Source organism: Episyrphus balteatus, chromosome 3 (assembly GCF_945859705.1).
Source record: "Episyrphus balteatus chromosome 3, idEpiBalt1.1, whole genome shotgun sequence".
Lineage (NCBI taxonomy): Eukaryota > Metazoa > Arthropoda > Insecta > Diptera > Syrphidae > Episyrphus > Episyrphus balteatus.
Genome location: NC_079136.1, coordinates 91,691,211 through 91,717,749, shown reverse-complemented (window position 1 = coordinate 91,717,749; position 26,539 = coordinate 91,691,211). Strand labels below are relative to the sequence as shown.

At 29.9% G+C, this 26,539-nt stretch overlaps 2 protein-coding genes across 5 annotated transcripts in view; one reads left to right on the top strand and one right to left on the bottom strand.

The window, feature by feature from the left end:
- LOC129914159 (F-box/LRR-repeat protein 7) overlaps positions 1-26,539 on the top strand; it is a 242,530-nt gene that overhangs the window by 87,574 nt on the left and 128,417 nt on the right. The gene's annotated exons all lie outside the window — the stretch shown is intronic.
- The window catches only part of LOC129914157 (atrial natriuretic peptide receptor 1), a 260,443-nt gene that overhangs the window by 221,303 nt on the left and 12,601 nt on the right, over positions 1-26,539 (bottom strand). For 2 of the 3 annotated variants that reach the window (XM_055993247.1, XM_055993245.1), the window contains exons 2-4: positions 8,987-9,652; positions 8,719-8,902; positions 8,435-8,640 (exon numbers count right to left, since the gene is read on the bottom strand). In XM_055993247.1, the coding sequence (XP_055849222.1) occupies positions 8,435-8,640; positions 8,719-8,902; positions 8,987-9,554 (958 nt within the window). In that variant the 5' untranslated portion in view covers positions 9,555-9,652. Of the gene's footprint in view, positions 1-8,434; positions 8,641-8,718; positions 8,903-8,986; positions 9,653-26,539 lie in introns of those variants that run through there. The other variant, XM_055993252.1, reaches the window with a different exon arrangement.

Here is a 26,539-nt window from a genome sequence, read left to right as displayed (position 1 = left end):
TTAAAAATGCAGTACGCCACAGTACGGAAAACATAAAACACACAACACGTTGCAAGTTACATATTTCATGTGGCAAGTTGCATGTGGCAAGTTGTATGTGGCAAGTTGCATGTGGCAAGTTGCATGTGGCAAGTTGTATGTGGCAAGTTGCGTGTGGCAAGTTGCATGTGGCAAATTGCGTGTGGCAAGTTGCATGTGGCAAGTTACATGTGGCAAGTTGCCAGGGTTGCAAAAAGCTAACATTTCAGCTCAGCTCACAGCTCAGCTCAAATTTGAGCTAGGTACCATAGCTTAGCTCATTTGAGCTGAGCTGAAAGGGAGCTGAGCTGAAAGTGAGCGCCCCAACTTCCAACGCCTATATCTCGGAATTTTGAAAAAAATGAAAAAAATTTTTTTGATGCCAAAAGGTAGCGGGGACTCTAACCTACATTTGGGTACAACTTCCATCCCTGTAGGTACACGCGTTCTCAAACCAGGAGAACTTAAAGGTAAAAAAAAAGTTAAGCCCGATTCTGAAAAAAAGGCATGATGTGGCGGTTTAACATGGAAGGCGATTTTTTAAAAATCTGATAATGTGCAAAGCGTAGGCCCATGACACAAGCTATCATTTGGCACCACTCTCAAAAATTGCTCTCAAGCGGCTTAGCTTCCAGGAGCGTTCAAAGATTCGGGGATTTTTCGAAAAAAAAATTTACCCCAACTTTCAAACACGATTTTCTCGGAATTTTGAAAAAAATCGAAAAACCGGATTATACCACTTTCGGGTAGCTGAGAATATAAGCTTTCATATGGCACCACTCCCCTGTCTCTAGATCAAAGCCTTCCAACGCCTATATCTCGGAATTTTGAAAAAAATGAAAAAAAATTTTTTGATGCCAAAAGGTAGCGGGGACTCTAACCTACATTTGGGTACAACTTCCATCCCTGTAGGTACACGCGTTCTCAAACCAGGAGAACTTAAAGGTAAAAAAAAAGTTAAGCCCGATTCTGAAAAAAAGGCATGATGTGGCGGTTTAACATGGAAGGCGATTTTTTAAAAATCTGATAATGTGCAAAGCGTAGGCCCATGACACAAGCTATCATTTGGCACCACTCCCAAAAATTGCTCTCAAGCGGTTTAGCTTCCAGGAGCGTTCAAAGATTCGGGGATTTTTCGAAAAAAAAATTTACCCCAACTTTCAAACGCGATTTTCTCGGAATTTTGAAAAAAGTCGTAAAACCGGATTGCACCTGATTTTTTTTTATGATAAAAAAAGAAATATTTTACTAAAAAAATAGAAATATATTTACTATTAACCCTAGAAAGATAATCTACGTCTGTAAGACGTATGGCGTGTAAAGAACTGTTTTATCTAATTCAATTCAAATTTCTGGGTTTTTGTTAAATTGATTTGATTTATTATATCACTTCTTTAAAATAATCTAAGTAATGAGTTAAATAAATATGACAAAAAGTGTTAACATAAGACCAAAAATCTTTTTTAGAATCATACGTCTCTGAGACGTATATTATGATTATCTTTCTAGGGTTAAAAAAACCAAGAGAAAGATCACGAAAAATTATCTGTTTTATTTATAAAAATATCCATGTGTTAAAATAATTCCATTAATAACTAGAACCAAACATCTTGAGCTATGGTGTTTTATAAAAGTTTAAAATATCTTCATATTTCATTATACTTTCCAAATAAAAATCAATGTATCCTCTCACCCATCACAGCTCAGCTCACTTTACTTTAGCTCACCCAACAGCTCAGCTCAACCATCAGCTCAGCTGACTTTCAGCTCAGCTCAAATGAGCTGAGCTATGGTACATAGCTCAAAAGTCAGCTAGCTCAAAATTTGAGCTGAGCTGTGAGCTGAGCTCAGCTCACTTTTGAGCTTTGTAGCAACTCTGCAAGTTCCATATTGCTACTACTATATAGTGCTGAAGCACACACAATTCTCATAAAATAACCATATCGCACATTTTATGCTCAATTCATTTAGTTTCGTTAAGCGTATACCGTACGTTCTGAACCGCACAACATGTGTAAATTTCACAGAATAAATTGAAAACTACATGGACGCAAGGAGGATGAAAGAATTAATTTATTGTTCACTTGATAAAAATGTAAAAAAACGATGTGTGGATTAATTAATTTAATAATAATAGAAATTAAAAATATCAAATGAAATTCATTTACATATACTGAATGAGAAGTATAACTTCAGTCGCGTGTACATGTGTACACACACTCTTTTTTTTTTTGTTTTTTACTTAAATAGATAAATATCTTATTTTTTTTTTTCAACCATAACTTTTTGATGGTCACACTCTGCTTCTTGTCCTTGTTAAGAAAATATAAGCTTAAGATGTTTTTGAAAACTCAAGCGATTCCCTCTTTAAAAACACTTGCCTTCCGAGCATAATATTAAAGTGCATCAAAAGATAAAAATAAGTATGTGTTTCATTTTTCTTGTTCAACATTATTGTTAGCAAAAATCAATGAGAAACTTCAAACCAATTAAAAGGACTTTATTACCAAAAAAACCTAAACAAAATCTATGCAAATTTCTATCCTCTTATAAAGTATATTTTCTTCCTTAGAGTTAAATCCTACTAGGATCCTATTTTCTTTTTTTTTTTTTTTTATTATTTTGCTGTCGACTTATATGGTGAAAAAATATCCGTGAAGGATATTATATTTGCGTTCATTCTTCGCCTCATTAGATAATAATTTGGTTGTTTTCTGGGTTTCCGTTCGAATTGTGTTATATTAGGGGGTGTTTCTTTAAAATATGCGATACTTTTCGTTTAGACATTGTTAACAGAAATGAAATTTAAATTCATCTTTGATCATTTCGGTTTTTTTTTCTTTTTATCTTTTTGTATTCGATTGACAATTTCGAATGATTTATGTTGCAGAAATAAATCTTTGAGAGAGATTTTCTAGGTGATGAGAAATTGATAAAGAAGTTAACACAATTGAAAGGACGAGTGTTTGGTAAATCGTAAATTATTCAAAAAAAAAAAAAAAATGAATAATAACATTCCAAAAAAGCAACAATCGAAATAAAGGAAGTTTACAAAAAAAAAAAAAAAAAAATAAGCGAGAAAAAAGCAATGTTGACAGTCGTATATAATAAGTAAAGACACTTCTTAACGTGCTGATTATTTGTTCGTGATTTGAATTTAAAATAAAGTAAAATTAAATTAAAATCTATAAATTGCTGAATACAAGGACATTCAAGACTTTGACAAATGAAATCTCAATAAATGTCATTTTGTTTTGATGGAATACTATATTATTAGCGATAAATTTATAGTTTATTCCAACTTGATTTCAAGACTTATTTTTGTATCTACATGAGAGAGTAGAGCTCAATTTTATTTAATGGGACAACCAATTAGTATATTATTTATCAATAATTTCGTTTTAATTAAATCAAACTTTATTTATGCAAAAGATTTGTCAATTGTTTGAATGTCATCTAATATACATTAAATCATTATATTCCAGACAAATATACAAACATTTTTCTATGGCCGAGGACCAAAACCAAAAATTAACTTCAAACAGCTGTAAAATCCATTCATGGTTCTATGTGATGTACAGAATACAATTTGAAATAGAACCTCGGTTTCAGAATTTAGTATTTAGTTTTGAGGAAGTTATTGAGAAGTAAAAATATTGAAACAATTTTTGAAATTAATGATTTGGAAGAATTTGGATGTAAGTGATGCATTATGCATAACGTGGTTGTATCAATATTCGTACTCTCAGTGAGGATCCCATATTTAATTTTTCAAAAAAAAAAAGATTGGTACAAATTTGTTACATCGTTAGCTGAGAATTATAAGGTTGTGTGTTTTATGGAAACTGGAAACCCCTGCAAAACATGCATTCCTTTAATTCTCAGCCAGCGACATGATTTTTCAATCGTCAGTTACACTATCAGAAGAATAAATGTCAATATAACAAAAAAGACTTTTATTCCTAGGAATAAGCTATATCTAAGGTTTATCGGACTATTGAAAAATTGGCCCTAAGTGTAAATGGTTGAATAAATAAGATCGAAAAACATCCACAAATCTGCCAATACTATTCCATGGAACTACCCATATTTCAAAATAATGACCTTATTTTCCAAAGTAATTTAACAGTCAAAATCGTTGGAGTCGTTTTCGATTTTCCAATTTTAATCTTATATTAGGAAGTAGATATATTCGGATCAAGGTCTCGAAACAAGATTTGGTTTACAGATATGAGCTCAAAATGAATAGGACTATCGATTTATGTAAAAAATTACAAATCTATTTTTTTTAGGTTTTTCGAGAAAAAATCAAGGTTAACCCCTTGTCTAAAAATAATGCATTTTCAAAAAAGTTCTCTAAATCCATCAAGTGATAAAGCAAAATAAAGGCCTCTTTAAGCTCTATTCATAACTGAAAACCAAAAGTTTGCTGAATTATTTTTTTCTTGCATTCGGAAGCAGATATTTTCGGATCAAGGTCTCGAAACAAGATTTGGTTTACAGATATGAGCTCAAAATGAATAGGCCTATCAATTTATATAAAAAAATACAAATCTGTTTTTTTTTTTAGGATTTTCGAGAAAAATCAAGGTTAACCCCTTGTCTAAAAATAATGCATTTTCAAAAAAGTTCTCGAAATCCATCAAGTGATAAATCAAAATAAAGGCCTCTTTGAGCTGTATTCATAACTGAAAACCAAAAGTTTCTTGGACGTCTGGTTGCTGAATTATTTGCAATCGAAATATTTTTTTTCTTGCATTCGGAAGCAGATATTTTCGGATCAAGGTCTCGAAACAAGATTTGGTTTACAGATATGAGCTCACAATGAATAGGCATATCGATGTATGTAAAAAATTACAAAAATCAAGGTTGTCTAAAAATATAATGCATTTTCAAAAAAGTCCTAAAAATCCATCAAAAGAAAGGCCTCTTTAAGCTCTTATTATAACCAAAAGTTTTTCGAACGTCCGCTTGGTGAATTATTTGCAATCGAAATAGCTAGTTTAATTTTTTTTTTGTATTTTAATAATTATTACGAGTATTGCATTGCTGCATTTAAAAAATGTATATATAAAAAGTTTTAAAAGTTTTAAAAACCTTACCTTACCTTACTACACAGATTCTACCATTTTTCAAATCAAACAAGAAAACTTACAAATTAGTAGTAAAATGATTAAATGCTTTTTTGAAATTAATGAACTAATAAAGTTGCATCTTATAACTTCAAAACAATATTCATTAATAAGACCTACTGAATTAACAGTAAATCATTGATATCTGGCATATTAAAATAGATCCTAATTACAGACATTTCTGGAGAAGAAATTAAAAACAAACAAATGATGCGGAGAATACAAAATAATTCGTTGGAAAAAAATCCCAGTGTCTGTCCATTTATCATAGTAATTAACGATAGGTAACCGAGAAAAGTTTCAAAGTCAGACAATTTTATTTGGTTAACGGCAAATGATTATTATTTCATCTTAAGTGCTTCAATAGAGGTAATTTTCTTAATTTTCCACTTGAATTCCTGTTAAAATCAAAACCTATTCACCTTGTTGCTGCAGATATAAATTAGCCTCTCTGAAATAAATCAATAAAGTTGGTAGGTAAACAGTCTTTAGTTTCATTTATTGTTGGAAGGATTTAAATGGATCCTCCCTTTTCCATATGTCGCGGTCGTTCGGAAAGTTTTGTATACAAAATTCTTATTGGATTTCAATGTGATTTAAAACATTTAGTTCAATCCTTAAAGTAGTTCTGTGTTGATGTATTTTTACCTTTATTTTTGTGGTATACAGACTTTTATGCACTCTACTCAGAATAACAAAAACAAAATAAAGAAACTGTCTTCTTTTTTGTGTACCTAATTCCATTACTGTGCTTTTTCTTCTTTATGGTAAACCTCTTTACATTAAATGGAGCGCATTCAATATTTCAAGGAATGGAATTTGTGCCAACTTTCATATGACAACATTATTTGAATGCTAGAGATAAGTAGAAATAGACTAGACATACACTAGACTTATAGGTACATTAGAACATTAGCATCAATGAAATTGTAATGAAAATGTAGGTATTCATTTGCATGATTGAGTTCTAAGGAATTCTGAATTGCCATCATATGAATAAATAAAAAGGTTAGTTCTGATTTCGTCGCTGATTTTTACCAAGAGAACAATTTGAGTCTTAAAGATAAAGAAAAGAAAAATCCACAGCAATTGTAACAATAAAGACGATTTTTGTTTTTAGATTTAGTTAAGTAATTATTCATATATTTAATTCAGAAGAAATAGGGGAGGACAAAAAGAAAAATATTTCACAGCTCAATTTCAAGCTACCAAATTGCGGTTTGCATTTTAATTTTTTTTTTTTTTAATTTATTTTTTATTTTGAAAAGCTTCAATAGCTAACTGGTAAAATTTAAAAAAAAATCATTTTTTCTCCACGTGCACTTTTTTAAATTAAAAATTGAAATACAAAAGTAGATAAACATATAACATAAAAAAATAGTTTTCCTCGAAAAGTAACCATTTAATTAGCTATAGTTTCGCACATCAAAAATATGATTATTTTCTAATTTTCGTCCTCTAACTTCATTCTCTTTTAGCGGAATTTTGCATGACAAAAAACTGCTGCCTTTATAAAAACGTAGTTAATGCAGTTTAAAAGCATTTAAAAAGTTACATATTTTGATTTTGTCCGCTATTTTAAGACTTATATTAGCGGAATATTCAAAAACTCAAAAACTATGTGCGCTACAAATGTTTGGTTTGTGCAACCAAAATAAGCTACAATTTCTAAATTAAAGAATATCCCATCACAAAGTGTATATGCTAATTATGAGGGACGTAAAACTATATTAAAAATAAATTGGCTTGATTATTTGCTCTGCTCTTCAAAAAAAAAAAAAAAATGTTACTCATACACCACAGTGACCAGCAATTTATTTTTTTATTTTTCAATTGAATGACCTACCTATCGATATTGTATACAAACATTCTTATTTAGTGTCGGTTAATACAAAAAAAAAACACCCATGTTTTTTTTTGAAAAAGTCATTTTAATTCTTGATGTTCACGGATAACGAAAATGTTGACTCCAACTACTGCTGGAGCAATAATACTAAAATAACTATATTGTCTTGGAAAACACAAATTATTTTCTTTTGAATTATACATATTACCTAAAATAAAAATGCAACAGTTTGTTTATGCCATATGACGTCCTTGTCAGGACCAGGGTTGTAAAAATATCAATTAAAAAAAAATGCATTTGAAATTTAAAAAAAATATTTATTGCAAATAAAAAAAAATTGCATTGAAAAAAAAAATATTTATTGCAACTGAAAAATATTTGCATTGAAAAAAAAAGTTTTATTCCAATTGAAAAATATTTGCATTGAAAAAAAAAAATATTTAATGCAATTAAAAATATTTTGCATTAAAAAAAATATTGCAAATGAGAAAAATTTGCATTGAAAATAAAATTTTTATTGAAAATAAATAATTTATTTTGCATTGAAAAAAAAAATTATTGCAAATAAAAAATTTTCTGCATTGAAAAAAAAAATTCAATGCAAATATTTTTTAATATTTGTCGAATTTCTTACAATTTTGAATATTTCGATGAATATTAAAAACAAAATATTTAATGCACACACTTTGCATTGAATTTTTTCTTTTTTTTCAATGCAGAAAATTTTGTATTTGCAATAAAACTTTTTTTTAACGCAAAATATTTTAAATTGCAATAAATATTTTTTTTTTTTCAATGCAAATATTTTTCAGTTGCAATAAATATTTTTTTCAAAGGAAGTTTTTTTATTTGCAATAAAGATTTTTTTTTTAATTTGTAATGGAGACCAAATACATTAATAATAAAATGATTTTTTACAACCCTGGTCAGGACATTGTATAATTTTTATATTAGGTAACTTCGACCAAATATTTTTATATATATATTATTTTTTTTTTTAAATATAAATTTATGTCAAATAACGGTCATTTGAATATATTTTAGCTATGTTTTAGTCTTTAGATGGATTAGTTACTTCTTTTTTATGTTTGTACAAAAAAAAAACCATTAATTGTTTTATGATTTAATAAATTGATACGGTTTTGAAAAGAATGCAAAATGTGACTTGTGCCATTTTCAAATAATAGCGACTCATATTTCAAAATTGTAACGATATGTCGAAAACATCGCATACGAATGATTCACAATAGTTCGAGTGGTAGTTCACCATCACACAAAGACTATTATTTATTTCAACAACCTTTTAAAGAACTCCTCAAGCATTTCAAGACAATCACCACTTTATTATAGCTTTTTGCAAAGCTTTCTTAAGCTTTTTTCTTTATATTTTAAAGCATAACTGTTTATAAATAATTATTATTGAAATAATATCACTTACTTGAATTATGTACCCCAATTTCTCTCTCCAATTCAGCTGTCAAATTTTTCATGCTCAACGAATCCAATAGATATTGGGAATAAGTTTTATTCTCATGGCGAAATTGTTCAGCCAGACTTTTCATCATCAAATAACACGTGCGCAATCCTGCTACATTCATTTGACCATTGCGTTCATGCAGGAACAGAGCTCTATCCCATTTGTACCTTTTTAGATTTTATGAAAATAAATAAAAATTTTAGGTATCAAAGAAAATAATAAAGTAAATTATCTTTTTTGCTTACTCGTGCATGACTTTTACTGTTAACTCAGAAATAGATTGAAAACTCACAATTCCAGTCCGCAAAAGCATATAAAACTCATCCTCACAGGATGTCTTCTTTTTTTGAAAATCATATGTTGCTCCACCCACAGATATCAAGGGAGTTCCATGGCCATTAAAATATTTTGTTATCCTACCCACTGAAGCTAAAAAGATGAAAGAATTATTAAAACCACATTTTTTCGAAATTACAACAACACACACACAAAAAACGAAACCCTATAACTTACCCAAGGGATAATCACAGGATGGCCCAAAGATAACATGTGAGCAATTCTTTAAAATTCCATCCATTGCATTGATTAAAGCATAAGAAGCATCACATTTATCGTCCTGTGGTATCCACTCGAAGCGTATTGTCGATGGTATTAGTTGGGCTTGACGAATTTTTTCCTCTGCCACCCTCAAAACCGGAAACACTCGTCCCAAAGAGGCTTCATACAAATTGTCCTGTGGCAAAAGTACAAGTGCTCGTATGGTACAAAAAGTGCTATTGGTAGTCGTGTTTGTAATGCATACAGCTTCACAAGGGTCACTATCTTGGATACGGCAACCACATTCAGCCACTGGCAGGAGTAATGCAAAAACTAACAAGGACAACAAAAGAACACACATAAAACGTGGCGTTTCATGAAAGCCTGTTCGGGTTTTGGCAAATTGGCAATCTAGCTGGAATATACGATTGTTGAAGTTGGTTATTGTGGTAGCTATCTGACCAGGTTTGCTGGTCAGTTGCCACTGAGAGTGCTGGCGGCGTAATATGAACGACAAATCACGTTCGCAACAATCTAATTGCATAGTAGGTGGTCTCGTATATTTTTTGCGTGTGGATATCGTATTTTTCAATTAAAAAAAATAGGATGCAAGCCTCTCAGCAATTGTGACTTCATTTAAAACTGAAAAGAAAGAAAAATCAATAAGATCAATTATGGAGAGAATAACATCCGGCTGAAAATGTTGTTTGAAATAGAAAATATTTAATTTTTGAACATTAAAACCAGATATTTTTTTCCAAACGGAAATTGCACTCGAAAATATAGTTTGTTTTACTTTGATTTGAGGCAATGCTTCTTCGTTAAAAGAGGATCAAAAAACTTATTTTACAATAAGCGATAGAGAATTCAGCATATCACGCATGTTTTTAGGTTATTTTTTGATGCTGAATCTAATGACAAAAAAAAGTTATGCGAACAATTGCTCTAAGAAAAGTTATTGCCGATAATATGCAAGGGTGCTTGTTTTGTAATTAACAAATAAATAAATATAATAAATATTATATCACCTGAATGCTTATTCTTTAACCTTTTTGTATGAGCATATTTCTACCATGTGCCATGCCTCAAAAAAAAGAGGAATTTTTTAAATCCAACCATGTCGAAATTTCAAACTGAGAATACGGTAGGTACTTCCTACCGGTCATATCGGCAACAGATCTCCACAGGTGTTTTGAGGTATTTTTCAAGGTTTTCAATTTAAGATTGTGTAACATGTACATCACGTACCGTTATATATGATACATCAAATGAAAGGATATATTATCAGCATGAGTATCAAAGTTAAACAAAATTTGTATATGCTCTAGATTAAAAGATATAACGTGCTATCTCAGGTTTTTTAATATGAAATTATCTGAAATTACCTATTTACAGTATAAATTTCATTCATTCATCTAGTAAAACAAAAAAGTTATAATCAATTGATTTTTCCTATCGCTTTTTCGTTTCATCTTGTTTCAAATCACTACGATACTAAAGAAGTTTTCACTTCAAAAAATTAAATTTTTGAAAACATATTTGGTGCTTTTTTTGGGGAATAAGAAAAATCCACGATAAGTGCTACAAAATCAATGGTATAAAAGGTAACCTTACGAAATTTATTAAAAATGTTGTCTTTGCCATCAATATTACGAATAAAATACCTAAGTCTATAAAATTTATCTTTTCATGTTTTTTTTTTTTAGGTGAAGTAAAAAAGTTGGGTGTTTTGCAAAAACTAAGTAATTATAGTAGTACCTTATTAAAACTCAGAGTTACTTTTAGATTGGAAACAAGAATCTAAAGTGTCTAAAAGAAAATCGTAGTTAAAAGTTTTTTTTTAGTGAACAAAAATTTGATGGACCACTCAAATGAAATATGGTAAAAACGTTGCGTTTCAGATGGAAAGCGTGAATAAAGATTTCATAAGACAATTTTGGGTGAAAGACTGTTTTTTTTTAAAGAGGCAGTAAAATCTTTAATTGGTCCCAAAAGCCCAATGATTCGTGTGGAACGTCTAAGAACTTGAGTATAAACGTTAAATTTGTCATCGAAACAAAAAATTTAAAAAATCATTGGCGTTTTGGAACCAATTTCAGATTTAACTGTCTCTTTGACAAAAAAAACACCTTTTTACCTATAAATATTTTTAAGAACTGTATGGTTTATTTGTTCATGCATTCCGAATTTCTTCAGAGTATCAATGGGCTTCGTTTATATTTTACCTTTTGAGGTCAAAAAGCAAGCACCCTTGCGTTTAATCGGCAATAACTTTCTTAGAGCTATCGTATTGGCTTAATCCATATTAATTTACTTTTAATTAAATACAAAAATAACTTGAAAAATCAGCAAAATAAACCGTTTTCACAAATTATACTTTCGTATAAAGCAAAGTCTAACAAAGTCAACTGCCCTCCCTTCCCGGTGTTTGGGTTTAGGAATTTTTTTTAAAGTTGTTTATTTTAGGTTAATTAATCAGGTAAAATAAAAAAGTTTTTTTTTTTATCAAATGCTCCTGAGTGCGTGCGCTATCTCAAAATTTGTTTTTTTTTGGTGCCACTCTTGTTCTGAACGTGCGATATGTTTGTACATATATATTCTTGTTTAAAAAACTCTTAATATAAAGCAGTAAACTGTCTTAAATCTTTTTGCTTACAAAGTTGGGTTCAACTGAATTTACTAAATAATTAAGAAGTACCTAACATAATATACTATTGAGATGTTCCGTTCTCACACTAGTAAATAAATAATACTTCTTAACTATATCACATGCCATCGTTCTCATCTTCACTATATCTATCAAAATTCACCGTCTCTTAATATCTATAGTTTCTACTTTGTTGCAATCGATTTTCGTTAATACCTTTCAAACTTTCCAGTTAGTTGGATAAGTTTATCTACTCCATTTAAATATTAAGACAACACACACTTCCACTAAAAGTTACATCGATGATTCTCCACTCACACAACAACCCATCCACAAATTCACGTGATTCGACGGATATTTTATTTCTGCTCAACTTCCGCATCCTGACATCTTCATTTCCACACCACTTCCTTGAATTCATTGATTTTATCTCAGAACTCATAGACAAACTTTTTTTTTCTCGTGATTTATTAATATATGTAAGCAAAGCATATTCATTTGAGCGAACAACAAACTGAAAAGGATGTTATCGAAATCAATTTTGAACATTATGATCAGAGAAGCATGGTTCTTATCCTTAACCAACATTAAACCTTTACCTGCATCCCTGTAAAATATTAAGATTAACATATATATTTTCAATGTGAATTTTAGTTCTTTCTCAAGGAGAAACATATAATAATGAGAGTTGCTGCCCGAAAAATACTTCCAGATTAGAAATTTAATTTTAAGTGAGCTTACCTAAATTCTATGCAATGCGAAATCAATAAAATTTTTTTTTAATCACTTTAAGATCTACACATGAGCTCATGTTTTAAAGTACTTCATATATTTACAGTGATGGAAAAGTTTATTAAAACTAAAAATAATTAAATATTTAGGTACATTCACAAAGGGAGTTTACAATTGTGCCCTTAATTATGAAAGTGGACTAAGTCACTCCTAAAAATGGCCTCAAATCTAGCCTTAAAATAATTATTATTTAACGGGTAAAGTTAATTTGAAAGCGAAATTGCAGTAAATAAACTTCTTTATTGCTCCTCTAGTGATTTCATAAAAGAAATATAGTTAAATCGTTATAAGAAAATTATTATGTAAGTTTTTCTTTAAACAATGCAAAAAGTGACTTAGTCCACTTTCATAATCATGGGCACAATTAACATAGATACAAAAAAACACGTATACGCCACAGTGGACGAAACGATTTTTTGTAACTATTAACACAAAACTATCATCTGTCATCACATAACTTTCATTAGTTCTTCATATTATTGGAATTAAACATTTTAGACGGTTTTCAATGTGATAATATGAATCTGAGGGTCAAAAAATCAAAAAAAGGGAAGGTTATTCTAGAAAGGATACACCAGGTCCAGGTTCTATAACTATTTATTTGATTTGTGATCCACATCTGTAAAGTGTTCAGTCCCTGATTTACCATTGCCACCGAATTTTATTTGTTGTTGTCTAACGCCTCTTAAAGTTAAGTACATCAGTCTCATTCTGTACTTGATTTCACCTTTTTATGTAATTATAAATCTGACATAAATGAAGGTTGTTTGTTTGGTTGAAGGACATCGTACCTAATGAAGACTTTTATCAAAGCTAATTTATCGTACTCTAGCACATAACAAGAAAGAGGTGTTTTTCATCATTTTCCACCTTTACAAGTTTTTCCTATTTTATTCTAATTCGAATCAGAACACCGAAAGGAGATTTAATGTATGTACATACAGTCCAAAAGTTCCATTATTGCAAAAGTTTTAGTAATTTTTTTTTGTGTGAAATGTTTGCAGCAGGTAAACATCCTAAGGATATTGAAATAACAATTCAACGGAGGTTGTTTCTTAAGAACAGGGCCGCATTAAAGAATTACTTGTGGGGCCCGAATTTAGAGAAGCACTTTTATTTAAAAAACATAAAATAAAATAATATTTAAAATAAGAGTCAAACATAATTAATTCCAGCAGTGACAATAACTTAACTTTAAAAAAATATATTTTTATTCAAAATAATCCATAATTTACATTAGATGTAAGTTTTTTTCGTTTTTATTATAATTTTTAGAAAGTTATATGTAGCTACAGTAGACCAGGGTCGATAATTTTTGAAACCAAAAAAAATCATAGTAGAATGAAACCCATTGGAAAAGGAGGTGAATATGATGAAAATTAAAGGAAAAATAAATTACGGGCGAGCCGAGTTCGGGAAGTGGGTGGGTTGAGTTTTTAATGGTATAAAATGGTATATCTTGATTTCTGGCAAAACTACAAATCCTATAGAAAAAAGTTGTATGGCAAAGTTGTAGGTAATAAAAAGATCTACAACTTTTTATCAACAATTTTTTCACATAACCTCAAAATGTATGTGAAAAATTAAAATAACCGAGTTTTTGGTTTCTTATTTTTATCTTTTTCAAAAACAAAAATTTTTCTACGAAATTTGGTGAAAACTTACCTTATTATGTCCCAAATACACTGTAATTTATTTGATTTAAAATATTAATTTGTTTACCTTATTTTGACCTAATACCAAAAAACACCCTAATTTTCAATCGAAAATTCACGTGTCAAAATATCAGCTTTTTTCAAAAAGTCGGTGAGCATTTCGTTCGTTAAAATGTCTATTTTCTGATGGTGTAAGAAAAAATTTACATTAGTATACTATAGAACATGTTCTCGTAAAATTCAAAAAATGAAAAAAGCTTAAATTCGAAAAAAAAATTTTATCATTGTTTACAATTTTGGCCTATTTATACAAATTTACACTTTAATTACTCAAAAAAAGTAAGATTTCATGTAACATTGATAAATCTTACGTTTTTTGAGTAATTAAAGTCTACAGTTAGTATTTAACGAAATAAAAAACAACTAAAAATAGTAAATTTAATTTTTTTTGTTAATACAAAATTTTGATTTTCTATTTTTTTATTTTATTAAATATTCAACACATTTTGAAATAAAAAACACATTTTTCATTTTTGATGGTAAAAGTTCAACGAACAGCATTCCGCTCATAAAAATTCTTAATCCACTCCTGATGGTGGAAAGTTGTCTTTTGAATTTAGTCATAATATTTCTATTGTCAGAGGTAATTTATGTTTCAGTTGGTTTGTATGAGTGGCGTCAGTTGGTTGACATGTTGGCATAAAACCTACGGCAGGATAATATTTTTCTTTGATGTCAAAAACATGAAACCAAAACATTTATCGTATGAAAAAATGACTTGACTTATTGGAGTAGGTTTTAGAAATAAATTGCAAACATTTAAAAAAGCTTTATATGGTTTAAGATAATATTGCACACCATAGCCGTAACTAGGATTTCATTTCGGGGGGGGTTAGCTCAGACCAAACAACATTTTTTTTTTTCATACTTTGTATCAACTATAATACGTAACTGCAGTCGATTTTCCCGATAATCCCGCTAAAGCAAATGGTCATTAGAACTTTGTCGAAGCGAAAAACTTGTCAATTTCATTTTAAAGTATTTTTTAGGAGAGGAATTCGTAGTTAAAAGTTTAAAATAGCTCTGCTTACCGTTATCGAATTTAAATTGCGAGCGTTAGCGAGCAAGAAAATTTTTTTGAAGAAACAAATTTTTACTATTGTTAGGCTTTATACAAAATATTATTTCGTACAATGTTATATATAAAACATTGAAAAATGGACTTTTTTCGCACTGAAATTTTGTAGCGGAAAATTTTTAGGTACATTCTATCTATTGAGTTCTAAATTAAATCGGTAATATTTAAAAACAAAAATTTTAGGCCCAGTTGTACAAATATTTAATCCGTGGTGCAACAACTTTTATGTTCTGAAATCACTGGTAATGTTCCGGTTTAGCACTGGTACAAGGTCCACATATCGCCGGCGTATAGCAAAATTGTTCTAAATCCACTTTTTACCGAAAATGAGTTAATGATGCAGTTTTACTAATTTGAAGGTGCTCTTTCCGGATTTAAAAACCGTTTTTGTTGAGAAAATTTCATTCTGCACATAATATAATTTAATGGGACATAGAACAATAAAAACAGGGAAGTCCCATCATATTTTGTTCTAAGTCCACTTTTTATTTAAGGAAAAAACGTACTTGTAGGAGGAATTGTTCTATGTCCAATGTTGGGATTTTTTGTTTCAAAAAATATTTAAAAATAGTATGCACCTACTAATGAGGTAAACTTGTATATTTTATTAAAGAGAGAAGAACAAATTTTATTTAAAACATAACTTGAATAACTGAAATTGTTTAGTTTTATAATTTGAAACAAAAAAATAACGAAATGTTGTACATAGGTACTACACTCTCTGAAGAAATGGATATATTTATTTTCGCTTATATACTGGATTTAAGCTTCACATAGAACAAAAGTGATGAAAAGATGTCGGAAAGATTTAGGCTAGGCGCACACATGCGATTTTGATCACCCGATTATTCAGTAGCAAATTCGATGACAAGAATTTCAATGACTGTTCAAATTTTTAATCGCGGGAAGCATGTGTGTTAACTAGGGTGGTCCTTATTTTACTCTTTTTTTTTTTTTTTTTTGACTGGAGGAAATCAAAACTCTTTTGAGAAAATTGAGTGCGACGCCCCCTAGATCGGTTAAAAATAATCAGCAAAAAAATACCATTTTTTTTTTTTTCATATTTTTATCTCTCACCCTTCCTGGCAATATTTTGATAAGAAGTTACTATAGCAGGAGCGATATTCAGTGTCCAGTATTGAGTAAATTGCGGATGTTTGATCATTTATACATATAAACTTCTTAATCAAATAGGGGGTCAGGAATAAAAATGTGAAAAAATTAGGGCATTTTTTTCCTGATTTGGAACCATTCTAGGGAGCGTCCCCAATTTTTTTCCCCTAAGGACCACCCTAGTGTTCACAGGCATTGAAATCCTTGTGATTCATTTTTGCGACTGAATAATCGCGCGACTAAAATCGCATGTGTGCGCCTAGCCATAACGGTGATATTTCTTTGGATTCGAGTTTGGCGCACACCGAAACCCTTTGAAAAAGTATACTTTATTCTCGGTACCAAAAACCATGCATAAATACTTGTGGTATTTAAAGGATTCTTAAAAGAGCATTTTCAAGTGTTAACATGGTGCTTAAGAAAATGGGCACAGAGGCAAAAACTCATTTTTTGGAAAATCCCTTACCAAACGTTTTAAGGGACCAAAATTTTTTTGTTTTCCCTTATAAAAACTTCATCGACAGCTTCTTTAACGATACAAAATTGGTAGAGACTTTAAAGAAGATTTTCAGATAATTAATCAAATCACTAAAATACAAAAACAAACCATTTAGTGCCACACGTATTAGACTTGTTCTTGTTAATAATATATCTTTTGATTTTCTGAAAAAAATTTCGGGGGGGGGGTTAAGCCCCCAAACCCCCCCCCCCTAAATACGGCTATGTTGCACACGCGATGCAAACAATTTTTTCATACATTTTGTATCAATTGCATATAATGTATCTTATCATTTTGTCAAAAAAGATTACATGAAGAGTTTCGTTGCTAAATACAGTCCTGGTGCACTTTACCCTCAAAACTATGTAACAAACGTTACAAACGTTACCAAAACAAAATAATCAACAAGCTTTAAAAGAAAGCTATAAGAAACGGTCTTATTCAATTCAATATGAAAGCTTAATAAACATTTCTGAAAAAAAACTCTTATCACAATAATTAATATAAAGCTTATGAAAGAGTCTATTTTTAAATAACTTAAAAGCAAAAATAGACCAAAGTCACTTGAACATAAAATTTTCTAGCATCCAATTTTCGTATTTGCAATCAATCAGTTTTATGACACCACTTAAATTGTTTGATAATAATAATTATGCCTGAAGTGACCATGGCATACGCCACCATTCAGGTATAGGGTTCTTGACCTTGTATTTGTGAAAGTCATAGACATAACTGTAATATTTTTTTTTTTCTGGACGGCTTTTTAGAGACAGTCTGATTACTCTTTGTTTTTTGCATAATAGGAATTTGTCAAGTTTTTATTTAACTCTTCGAAGATTCTTTTATTAGCAAATTAATTAGCTAATCAGGCACACAAAAACTTAATAGCTTAAAAGTTTTTTCCAATACTCTGTTATGCTTACTCTCCCACAAAGACACACATAAGCTTCAGTAAATAAGCCTGTATTCAAAATGATCACCCTGCTTTGTTAAAATTAACACAAAATATGTTAAAGCTATAAAGTATTTACATAATTTATACCTGATTTACTAACAGTTTTTTTTTTTTTAACATCATTGATACCAAACACGTACAAATAAAAAATATCAATGGCAAAAAACCTTGCAGCTGGGTGGTTTAAGGGATCAATCTATATTTATTTTCCTCTTCAAAAAGCATATCGGGGAACTTGTTGTTGAAAAAGATAAACAAGGTTGGCGCATAGCCGAGCCGCTCCAACTGTGGAAGTCTTTCAATTGCTTAAAATAAACAATTGAAGGATCACAACAACACTTGATTTGGAAAGTGCAAATAAAACGATTTTCAAGAGTTTGTACTTTTGCAAAGCAAACCTTAATGAAATAATTCTATTTTAAGTTTATTTAAAGATAAGTCATGTAATATTCTATATTTATATCGCAATGATTTTTCAAGTTGTCGTTTTTTGTTATATTTTTTTTATTTGACAGTGGAAAAGTAAAGATTTATAATACATATAGGTAAATTATGAAGTTAATTGATTAATAAAAACCACCGCACATGTACTGATTTCCGATCTAATTAAAGCACGTAAATCACATTAACAGGTATATTTTTAGCAGGTGCAAGACAAGATAAGTTATAAATTTTTATTTATTTAAAGAAATGATTGATGTCTTTTTTTACCTGGGTCTTGGTTTTTTCTATACGTATATAAAAAAATATATACAATTTTTTTAAATATTTAGATAAAAACCAATCAACCGATATTTATTTGACATAACAAATAGCTATCAGCAGTAAAAAAATATATTAAAAAAGTCATACTTAAAAAAAAAAAACAATAATAGAAATAACAGACTACTTCAATCCCTATAGGGATATAAAAAAAAAAAAAAAACCAAACAAGTATGTAAATACAGTTAAGGTTCAAATCGATTTTTACAGCAAAAAAAAAAAATAACTTTAAATCTGAATACTTTGCATCAAAACTCATTGAGTCTCAATTCAAAAACAAGCTAAATACAAATCATGAGCAATATAAGTGTTATGGGGTTTTTCAAGTGCAATAGGAAGAGGAATAATGATCTTTAAAATCAAAAAAAATTATTAAATTTTTTTGTACAATTCATGTTAAATTTTTTTTTTTGTAAAACTTACTCTAAGAGCCAATTTGTTCACAGTCGATTATCTTTTAATCACGGATTATTCCATAAAAAAATCTTTGATTAAAAGATAATCGAGTGTGAACAAACCGGCCCTAAGTTAAGTTACTTAAATTTTTAAAACTTTTTACATGGGTAGGGGAGAGTGGGGCTAAATGTAACAGGGGTAAGAATTAACAGCTAAAAAAAGCGATGTTCCTTTCAATATTAAGAAACGCGTAAAGGAGAAAAATGCTCAATTTTTGCATATCTACCGTCACATTTTCTTCAGATGAAGATTAGACGACAGGGTGAGAAGTTACACTAGTGGTGCCCAAAAAATGCATGTTTGTAACTTTTTTTTTTAATTTTATTTTCGGTCTACCTCTTTACCCGAAAAATATAGAGTGCTAAGTGTTTTTTTGTTATATGCAACTGTGTTTTGGCTCAAATTGCGTGTATATGTTATGTCTATATCAGTTTTGCTTTTTTTTTAAATTGATTTTATGTGCCAAATTTCATGCTGGGGCTAGTTGTAACATTTTTCCGGGGCAAGTTGTACCATGTAAAAACCTACCTATACTGAAAAATTGTTTACCTAATATAATTAACAACCCTGAATATGAATGCTTGTAATTGAATTTGTATTTATTTTGAAATTGGAAAAACATTTTTGAGCCACCACTTGAATTCATAAAGCTTATAAAACAATTTATGAATTCGGATAACTTTTATTCAAGACTACTGTCAGATTTTCTCTGGAAATCTTGGATTTGCTCCAGTTTTTAAAAATTTGCACCAAAATTTCATGACTGAGGTTTGTTTTTATTGTTATTAATTAAAAATAAATAAATATAAACAAATAAAGGTATTTTTCTCTTATTTTTAGTTCTTGGTACAACCTACCCCGGTATGTGTTACACTTTGCCCCGTATGTGGGGTAAGTTGAAACAACACGATTTTTTTTTGGAAGCTTTATTTTTGAACATTACCGTTATGTTTTGCTAAATTTTTATGATGGATCTTGGAGCTAAAACATGGGTCTTTAATTTAAAAAAGGTCTGGTTGACCCACTTTCAAATTTGTAGGAGAACCATCGATTTTAGAAAAAAGTGTTACATTTGGCCCCACTCTCCCCTACATTTATTTTAGTAAATGTATGTGACAAAAAAATTTTAATATAAATTTCATTCTTCAAAGGAAAAAACAGCACCTTAAATAAAATTGAGCTCTGAAAAAAAAATATTTTAGAGCCGTTTAAAAAAAAAACTCCTGTTTAATTAAATTCAATTTGAGACTCTGTATAGCGCTAGAATTTATAAAAACAAAACTACACTTGCGAGCAAGCTACATTCAAAAAGTCATATTTCAATGCATAATTCGTAATCAAAATCAGTTAGAAAAATAGGTCTGCATAAAACAGAAATATTTCAACCTTTTTCAAATTATAATATACAAAGCTTTAATTAAAAAATTAAAGTGACCTCAACTCCATATGCGTTTCGCTCAGGTATGGCAGTGGGCTCATCAGTTAGATGCTGTCATACCCTTACTAAGATGCAAAATTTTGGTCCATGAATACAGACACTTATAAAAATCACAACCTAAATAGACTGTTAATTTTAATATTTTAGGGGAACATGGTTACATTCTTGCATAGGTATTAAAATTCACAGTCTATTTATGTAGGTTGTGATTTTTATAAGTGTCTGTATTCATGGACCAAATTTCATCATTTTCGTAAACACAATTTTGAAATAACGGTAAAATAAAATTTTAGAATTCAACAGGTAATAACTTTTGACCAAAAGCAGATAGAAATTTTATTAAACTTTTATGAGCATCCTGATACAATTACCTTTCATTTGGTATATCACACATAACAGTAGACTAACTACAAGCTACACAATGTTAAATCAAGAAACTTGCGAAAAACCTCAAAACACCAGTGGACATCTGTTGCCCCCCGAACAGCCATCAGTGTGGGAAGTATCGTAATCTCAGTCTGGAAATTCAACATGGTTGACTTTAAAAAATTCTAACTTCTCTTGTAGGCATCTTTGAATTGAGATTGATACGTCATATGAAAGTTGAAATAATAAGCTTTCACATGGTATAAAAATGTTTATAGGTTGTCAAACAAAAAAATTGATTGCTATGAGAACATAAAAATAAATGTTTTTTTTTTGCTTTTTTTCAATGAAATTTGATCGAGTTAAAAAAATTCCAGCTCTTTTTGTAGATGTCTCATAGACCTAATCGATATATATATTTTGAGCTAAGACAATAAGCTTTCAGATGGTATAAAATTTTTTATAGGTTGTTAGGAAAAAAAATGGAATTAATGATTCATGTTCTTTTTGCTTTTTTTTTGATGAAAATGATTGTTTTCAATAAATTATTTTTATACTTTTTGCGCATTGTAAACATTTAAAAATGGTTTTATTCTTAAGAAGAAATACTTGGCTTTTAAATTGCATAATTTTTTTTGTAAGCTTTTAAAATAAAAAAATTAATATAATGAGAAAATAAAAAAGGTATTTTTAATTTAGCTTTTTCTTGTAAATTATGATTATTTGAAAAAAGTAAAAAGCTTCAATTGACTCATTTTAAACAAAAGCACACAACCTGTTTTCTGACGACGTTATCACCTAAAATCATCGTCCATAAACCGTCTATACAGACAACCTCTTTTTTCAAAATTATGACCATATATAAAAATAAATTAAAAAAAAAAAAAATAAAAAAAATGTGGATTTCAGTCCCTTTTTCGATAAAAAAATTTAAAGTATGATATTTGACTAACCTTTTGTACTAATCCAATAACTAGGCATTATTATCTTTCAATTAAGCCATCGAAACCTAAAAAATTATTTAATGGAATATTTTTTACGAATTTTCAAAGATATGTTACATGAGAGTAACGCTAGTACCGAAAGGGTAAGAAAGGCTTAAAAATAAAAATTTTTTTCATTATTTTTTCACTTTGTACAAAGCTTTTCATTGTTTCCCAGTACTCTAACAGGAATTGCGTTAAAAATGTCGAAAAAAAAAGTTGAAATATTTCTGTTTTAGGCTGTAACCCAAACATAAAAACAGACCTAAAACTTATAACCTCTTTTCGATATAATAACTAGTGATTTGAAGAACTATAATTTGTCTCCTGCTGTCTATAACTTTGTATTTACTTATTGATGTAACAATAAAGTTACACCAAGGCGGAAGAAGATATTTAAAGGAACACACTGCGTGTTTACTGTCTTACTAGATATTAGCTCAAAACCAAAGTTTTGCAAAAAATTTATTTTTGTGCATACCTCCGTTAAATTGAATGGTAAGTTAGTGCAAATTTGGTTTCAAGCTTTATTCAGAGTGACAAAAGTCAAAATTTAACAATTTAAAAATTCGACAATAGTGCAAATTGTCAACAACATTTTTGTACAGAGTAAAAGCTAAAAATAAATAGGAAGTTCCGATTGCACAGGTAGATACTAGATATAGTTTTTTTTTTATTGATTTTTGTTTCTGTGACCATTCCGACTTATGCCACTTTGCTGTAAAAGCGACGATGTTTACATGGTTTCCTGTTTTTTTTTTAAACCTCTTTTACTTCAATTGGACTATAGGTACTGTGACCATCCGTCCCGGTTTACCCGGGACTGTCCCGTATTTCTACAGCTTGTCCCGGGTTTTTATTTAAGAAACCCGGGACGTATAAGTGTCCCGTATTTTGTAATTTGTCCCGTGATTGTCCCGTATTTGCACATTCTCTGATTTTTGTATTCAATATTTTAAAAACTTTGTACGGAAAACAAGAAAACAGTGGTTGGAAATTAAATTTTTTCTAGTACGCTGCTGAAGCAAAACGAAAAATTTTCTAAGTCTCCCAAGTAAAAAAAAACTATTAAAAACTCTCCATATATTCTAGCACAGGTAAGAATTTTGTTGCCTAAGCTGCGTACTGTGCAACGAAAAGCAAAATTTTCGTTTACGATTTCGTTGTGCTGGTTTTTTATGAAAATTTTCGTTTAGCCTCTAGTTTTAGGTTTTAGTTTTTTGTTCGTCAATTATTTAGTTCCAGCTTCTGTTTGTCAGGTTAGTACACAAGGAAAAATGTTTTCGAATTAAGAACAACATAATGGAAGAGTAAAGAACCCATATAAGTTTCAAAACTTTTAAGGACATGTTAAAAGTTTTCTTAAGGTACAATTTCAAACCCATTTTTTATATAAAAATGTTAAAAAACAGATCTCCCGATTTTGACTAAAAAATATTTTTTTAGAAGTTATTAACGGACATTATTAAAAAACCATTTTCTTGATTTCTGATTTCGTAAACGACTTAAATGATTTCAACAAAAACGCTCCCATAAAATCGTTTAGGAAATCTTAATATCAAAAAAAGGAAAAACTATGAAAACTCATTTAAAAATATTTTAATTTTTTTTTGAAAAATCAATATTTTCAAAACGATCCAACGAATTTTTTATCCGTCCCGGGTTTGGCTTTCAGAAATATGGTCACCGTAACTATAGGACACCAACAAAATCAATCCATCTGTCAAGATATGACGCAAGCGGTTTTACCTCTAATGAAAAAGAACATATCGCTTTCAAAGAAATTTAAGCTGAAGTTCTCACTTCGGCCTTCACCTTATAAATGAGAAATCATATTTATACTACCTATACACAATGCCACAATATTTTTCGAAGTGGCATATGTACGTACATACTATATTTAAACTTATAACTGATTTCGGGACTTAATGAGATTAGATTTGTCGTATCAGGTTTTATTTAATCACTAAGTAGAGTGTTATCAAGTCTACATATCGTGTACCCTAATTTGTCACAACATTATTAGACTTATCATTATTATAAAAAAAATCTTAAAATAGACTCACGCGTCGACGACATCCCTCCCTCTAATTTTTTTTGCTCATTTATTCTTATCAATCAATAAATTGCATTTCGGATAGAAATTCCTGCCTTTCGTTATCATTTTATGATGGTTAAGTAAATATTTTTGCTTGAATCAATTGCTTTATCACCCAGGAACAAAATAGTCACACAGGTATTAAAGTATATATTTTTTGAATATTTTTAATATTGCGTGCGAAATGCGATTCAATTTTGTAGGTGTAGGTACATAAAATCTACTAAATTCTAAAATTGTATAGGAGCAAGGTCATTTCATAGTTAAGGTTAGTTTTGAGAAATCTTGATAACACAAATAATAATTTGAATATATTTTGAGTTAAAATATAAAATTTATAATATTTTTTCCATTTAAAAAAATTGATTTTCCCGGTCTACAAACTTTTACTGTTTTTAGACCTTGATTCTTTTGAATATGGTTTCCATGTATTATATCATACTTACTTATACACGGGAGCGGCAATTTCCTAAACCAAATAAAGAAAAAAATATTTAAACAACAAATAATAAAATGAGCCGAAACACCTAGCTACTATCAATCTGATCTTCGAAGGGAGGTTTCAAAATTTTGTACATGATTTTTGGTTACGTTATAACTTGATCCATCAAAATTCGAGGTTTTTTCGTCGGGAAAATGTACGCTGTTGTTGTGAAAAGAAATTTTTCGTCGGCCTCTAAAGTCGAAAATATTCACAAATTGCAAAACATAAATAATAAAAAAAGCAAACACGCATCTCAGAAAGGCATGTAATGCCAAAATTAACAACAAAAACAAAACAAAAAAATTAAATGTCATTTTCCGCACACAATTAATGTCCCTGGCAATTGTTTGTGTGCGAAAAAGAAGTGGAGACTTTTCAATTTCGCTGTGTCGAACAGCGTACTGCAGTCTGCAGAACAAAAAGTTGAACGAAATTTTTCGTTACCAATATCGTTGTATCATTTTTGTATGGGATTTTTCGTTTCGCATCAGTAGCTTACTAGGCTTAAGGGGTTAAGCCAATGAAATTACTTTAAGTTTCTTTAAACATTGAATAAGGTGATAGATCTTACCACAGAATTAATAAATGTAAAAATAATAATGGAATTGAAAAATCTATTAGTATTAAACGCTTGCATGGCTTTAAAAAGTCCGATTACATCTTTTTCAGAGTTTCCATAGCACTTGACTTTTTCATTGGAATTGCAGATATCAATAGTACAATACTTCGGGTAGGCGATTTTAACCTTCCTAACATTGACTGGATGCGATATTCAGAAGACGAGTTCTACTTCGAAGCTTCTTTAACTTCATCTCAACTGGAATTCCAGAATTTGGACGGTATTATTTCTACAGACTTACAGCAAGTCAGCTGAATTCAGCATTTTAAAAATCGATTACTCGATTTAGTCTTCACATCTGAAGGAGTTAATACAGTAGTGTACTTTCCTTTATCTAAAATAGATAAAAGACAGTTACCATCCCCAACTTGACATATTTCTTGACTTAGGAGGTCATTTAGTTTTTTAATAGTAAAGCTATGATTACACGGTCAACGAAATCGGTCAACGCGTTGACTCTCTGACGTCAATAAAAAATCTATATTCTCTCTGTCATCTCACCGTCAACGTTCACAGTGTCAATGCATAAAACATTGACTATCACACGATTGACACTATTGCGTCAATGTTGTCCTAAATTACGTTGACGCGCAGGTGTGTCAACGTGACGTTTACTTAGCAGTGTCAACGCGTTGACTCGCAAAACTTTGTTGATCACACTGTTTGACACAAAGCAAAAATTTAAATTTTCCAAAAATATTTTGTAAAAAAAAAGCGGAGAAAATGAGATTTGAAAAAAGCTCTCATAGAAAAATTAAACGGAAATATGTTTGAGGTGGTCGCATTGAAATGTAAATATTTCGAGATATACGCAATGCACTTTTAAGATAAAAGTCTTAAATTAATTCTGATAAGATTGCTGAACGAATACAAATTTAAAATTACTACATTTGTGTCGAAAAATTAGAAAAAAAAAAATAAAAAAGTTTCGACACTTGATTTTAAAAAAATCGAAAAAAAATCAACATGGCCACCTTCAAACGCTTATAGCATAGGAAAGCCGCACCCAATGTTAATGGTTATGGTCTTAAAATGTAGCTTAGAATATACAAATGGTTTTTTGTTTTTTGTCAAAAAAAAAAAATTTTGCATCCAACATGGATGCAATGGCCATACCAAAAAGTTTTTTTTGTAAAAAAAAAACAAAAGGTGAAATAAGATCCCCCCTCCCTCCAAAACGGTACACCATTCAAATAATCGTCCTCCAAAATATTTTCCCAATCCAACTTTCATCATATTTCTATACAAAAAACAATGTCATTCTAAAACGATGACACGGTATTAAATTCTGCCGCGTCAACGCTGGGACATTGTCATTGCGATGACACCCCAGTCCTAAAACCCTATCAGCGCGTCCCAATGGCATTGACAGAGAGATTACACGGTCATCGAAAATAGTCAATGAGTTGACCCAAAAATGTGTGTCAACGCGAGTGTCATCGTACCCGTCAACGCAATGACAACAATTTTCGTTGACGATCACACAACGTGACTTCATTTTTTACGTCAGAGAGTCAACGCGTT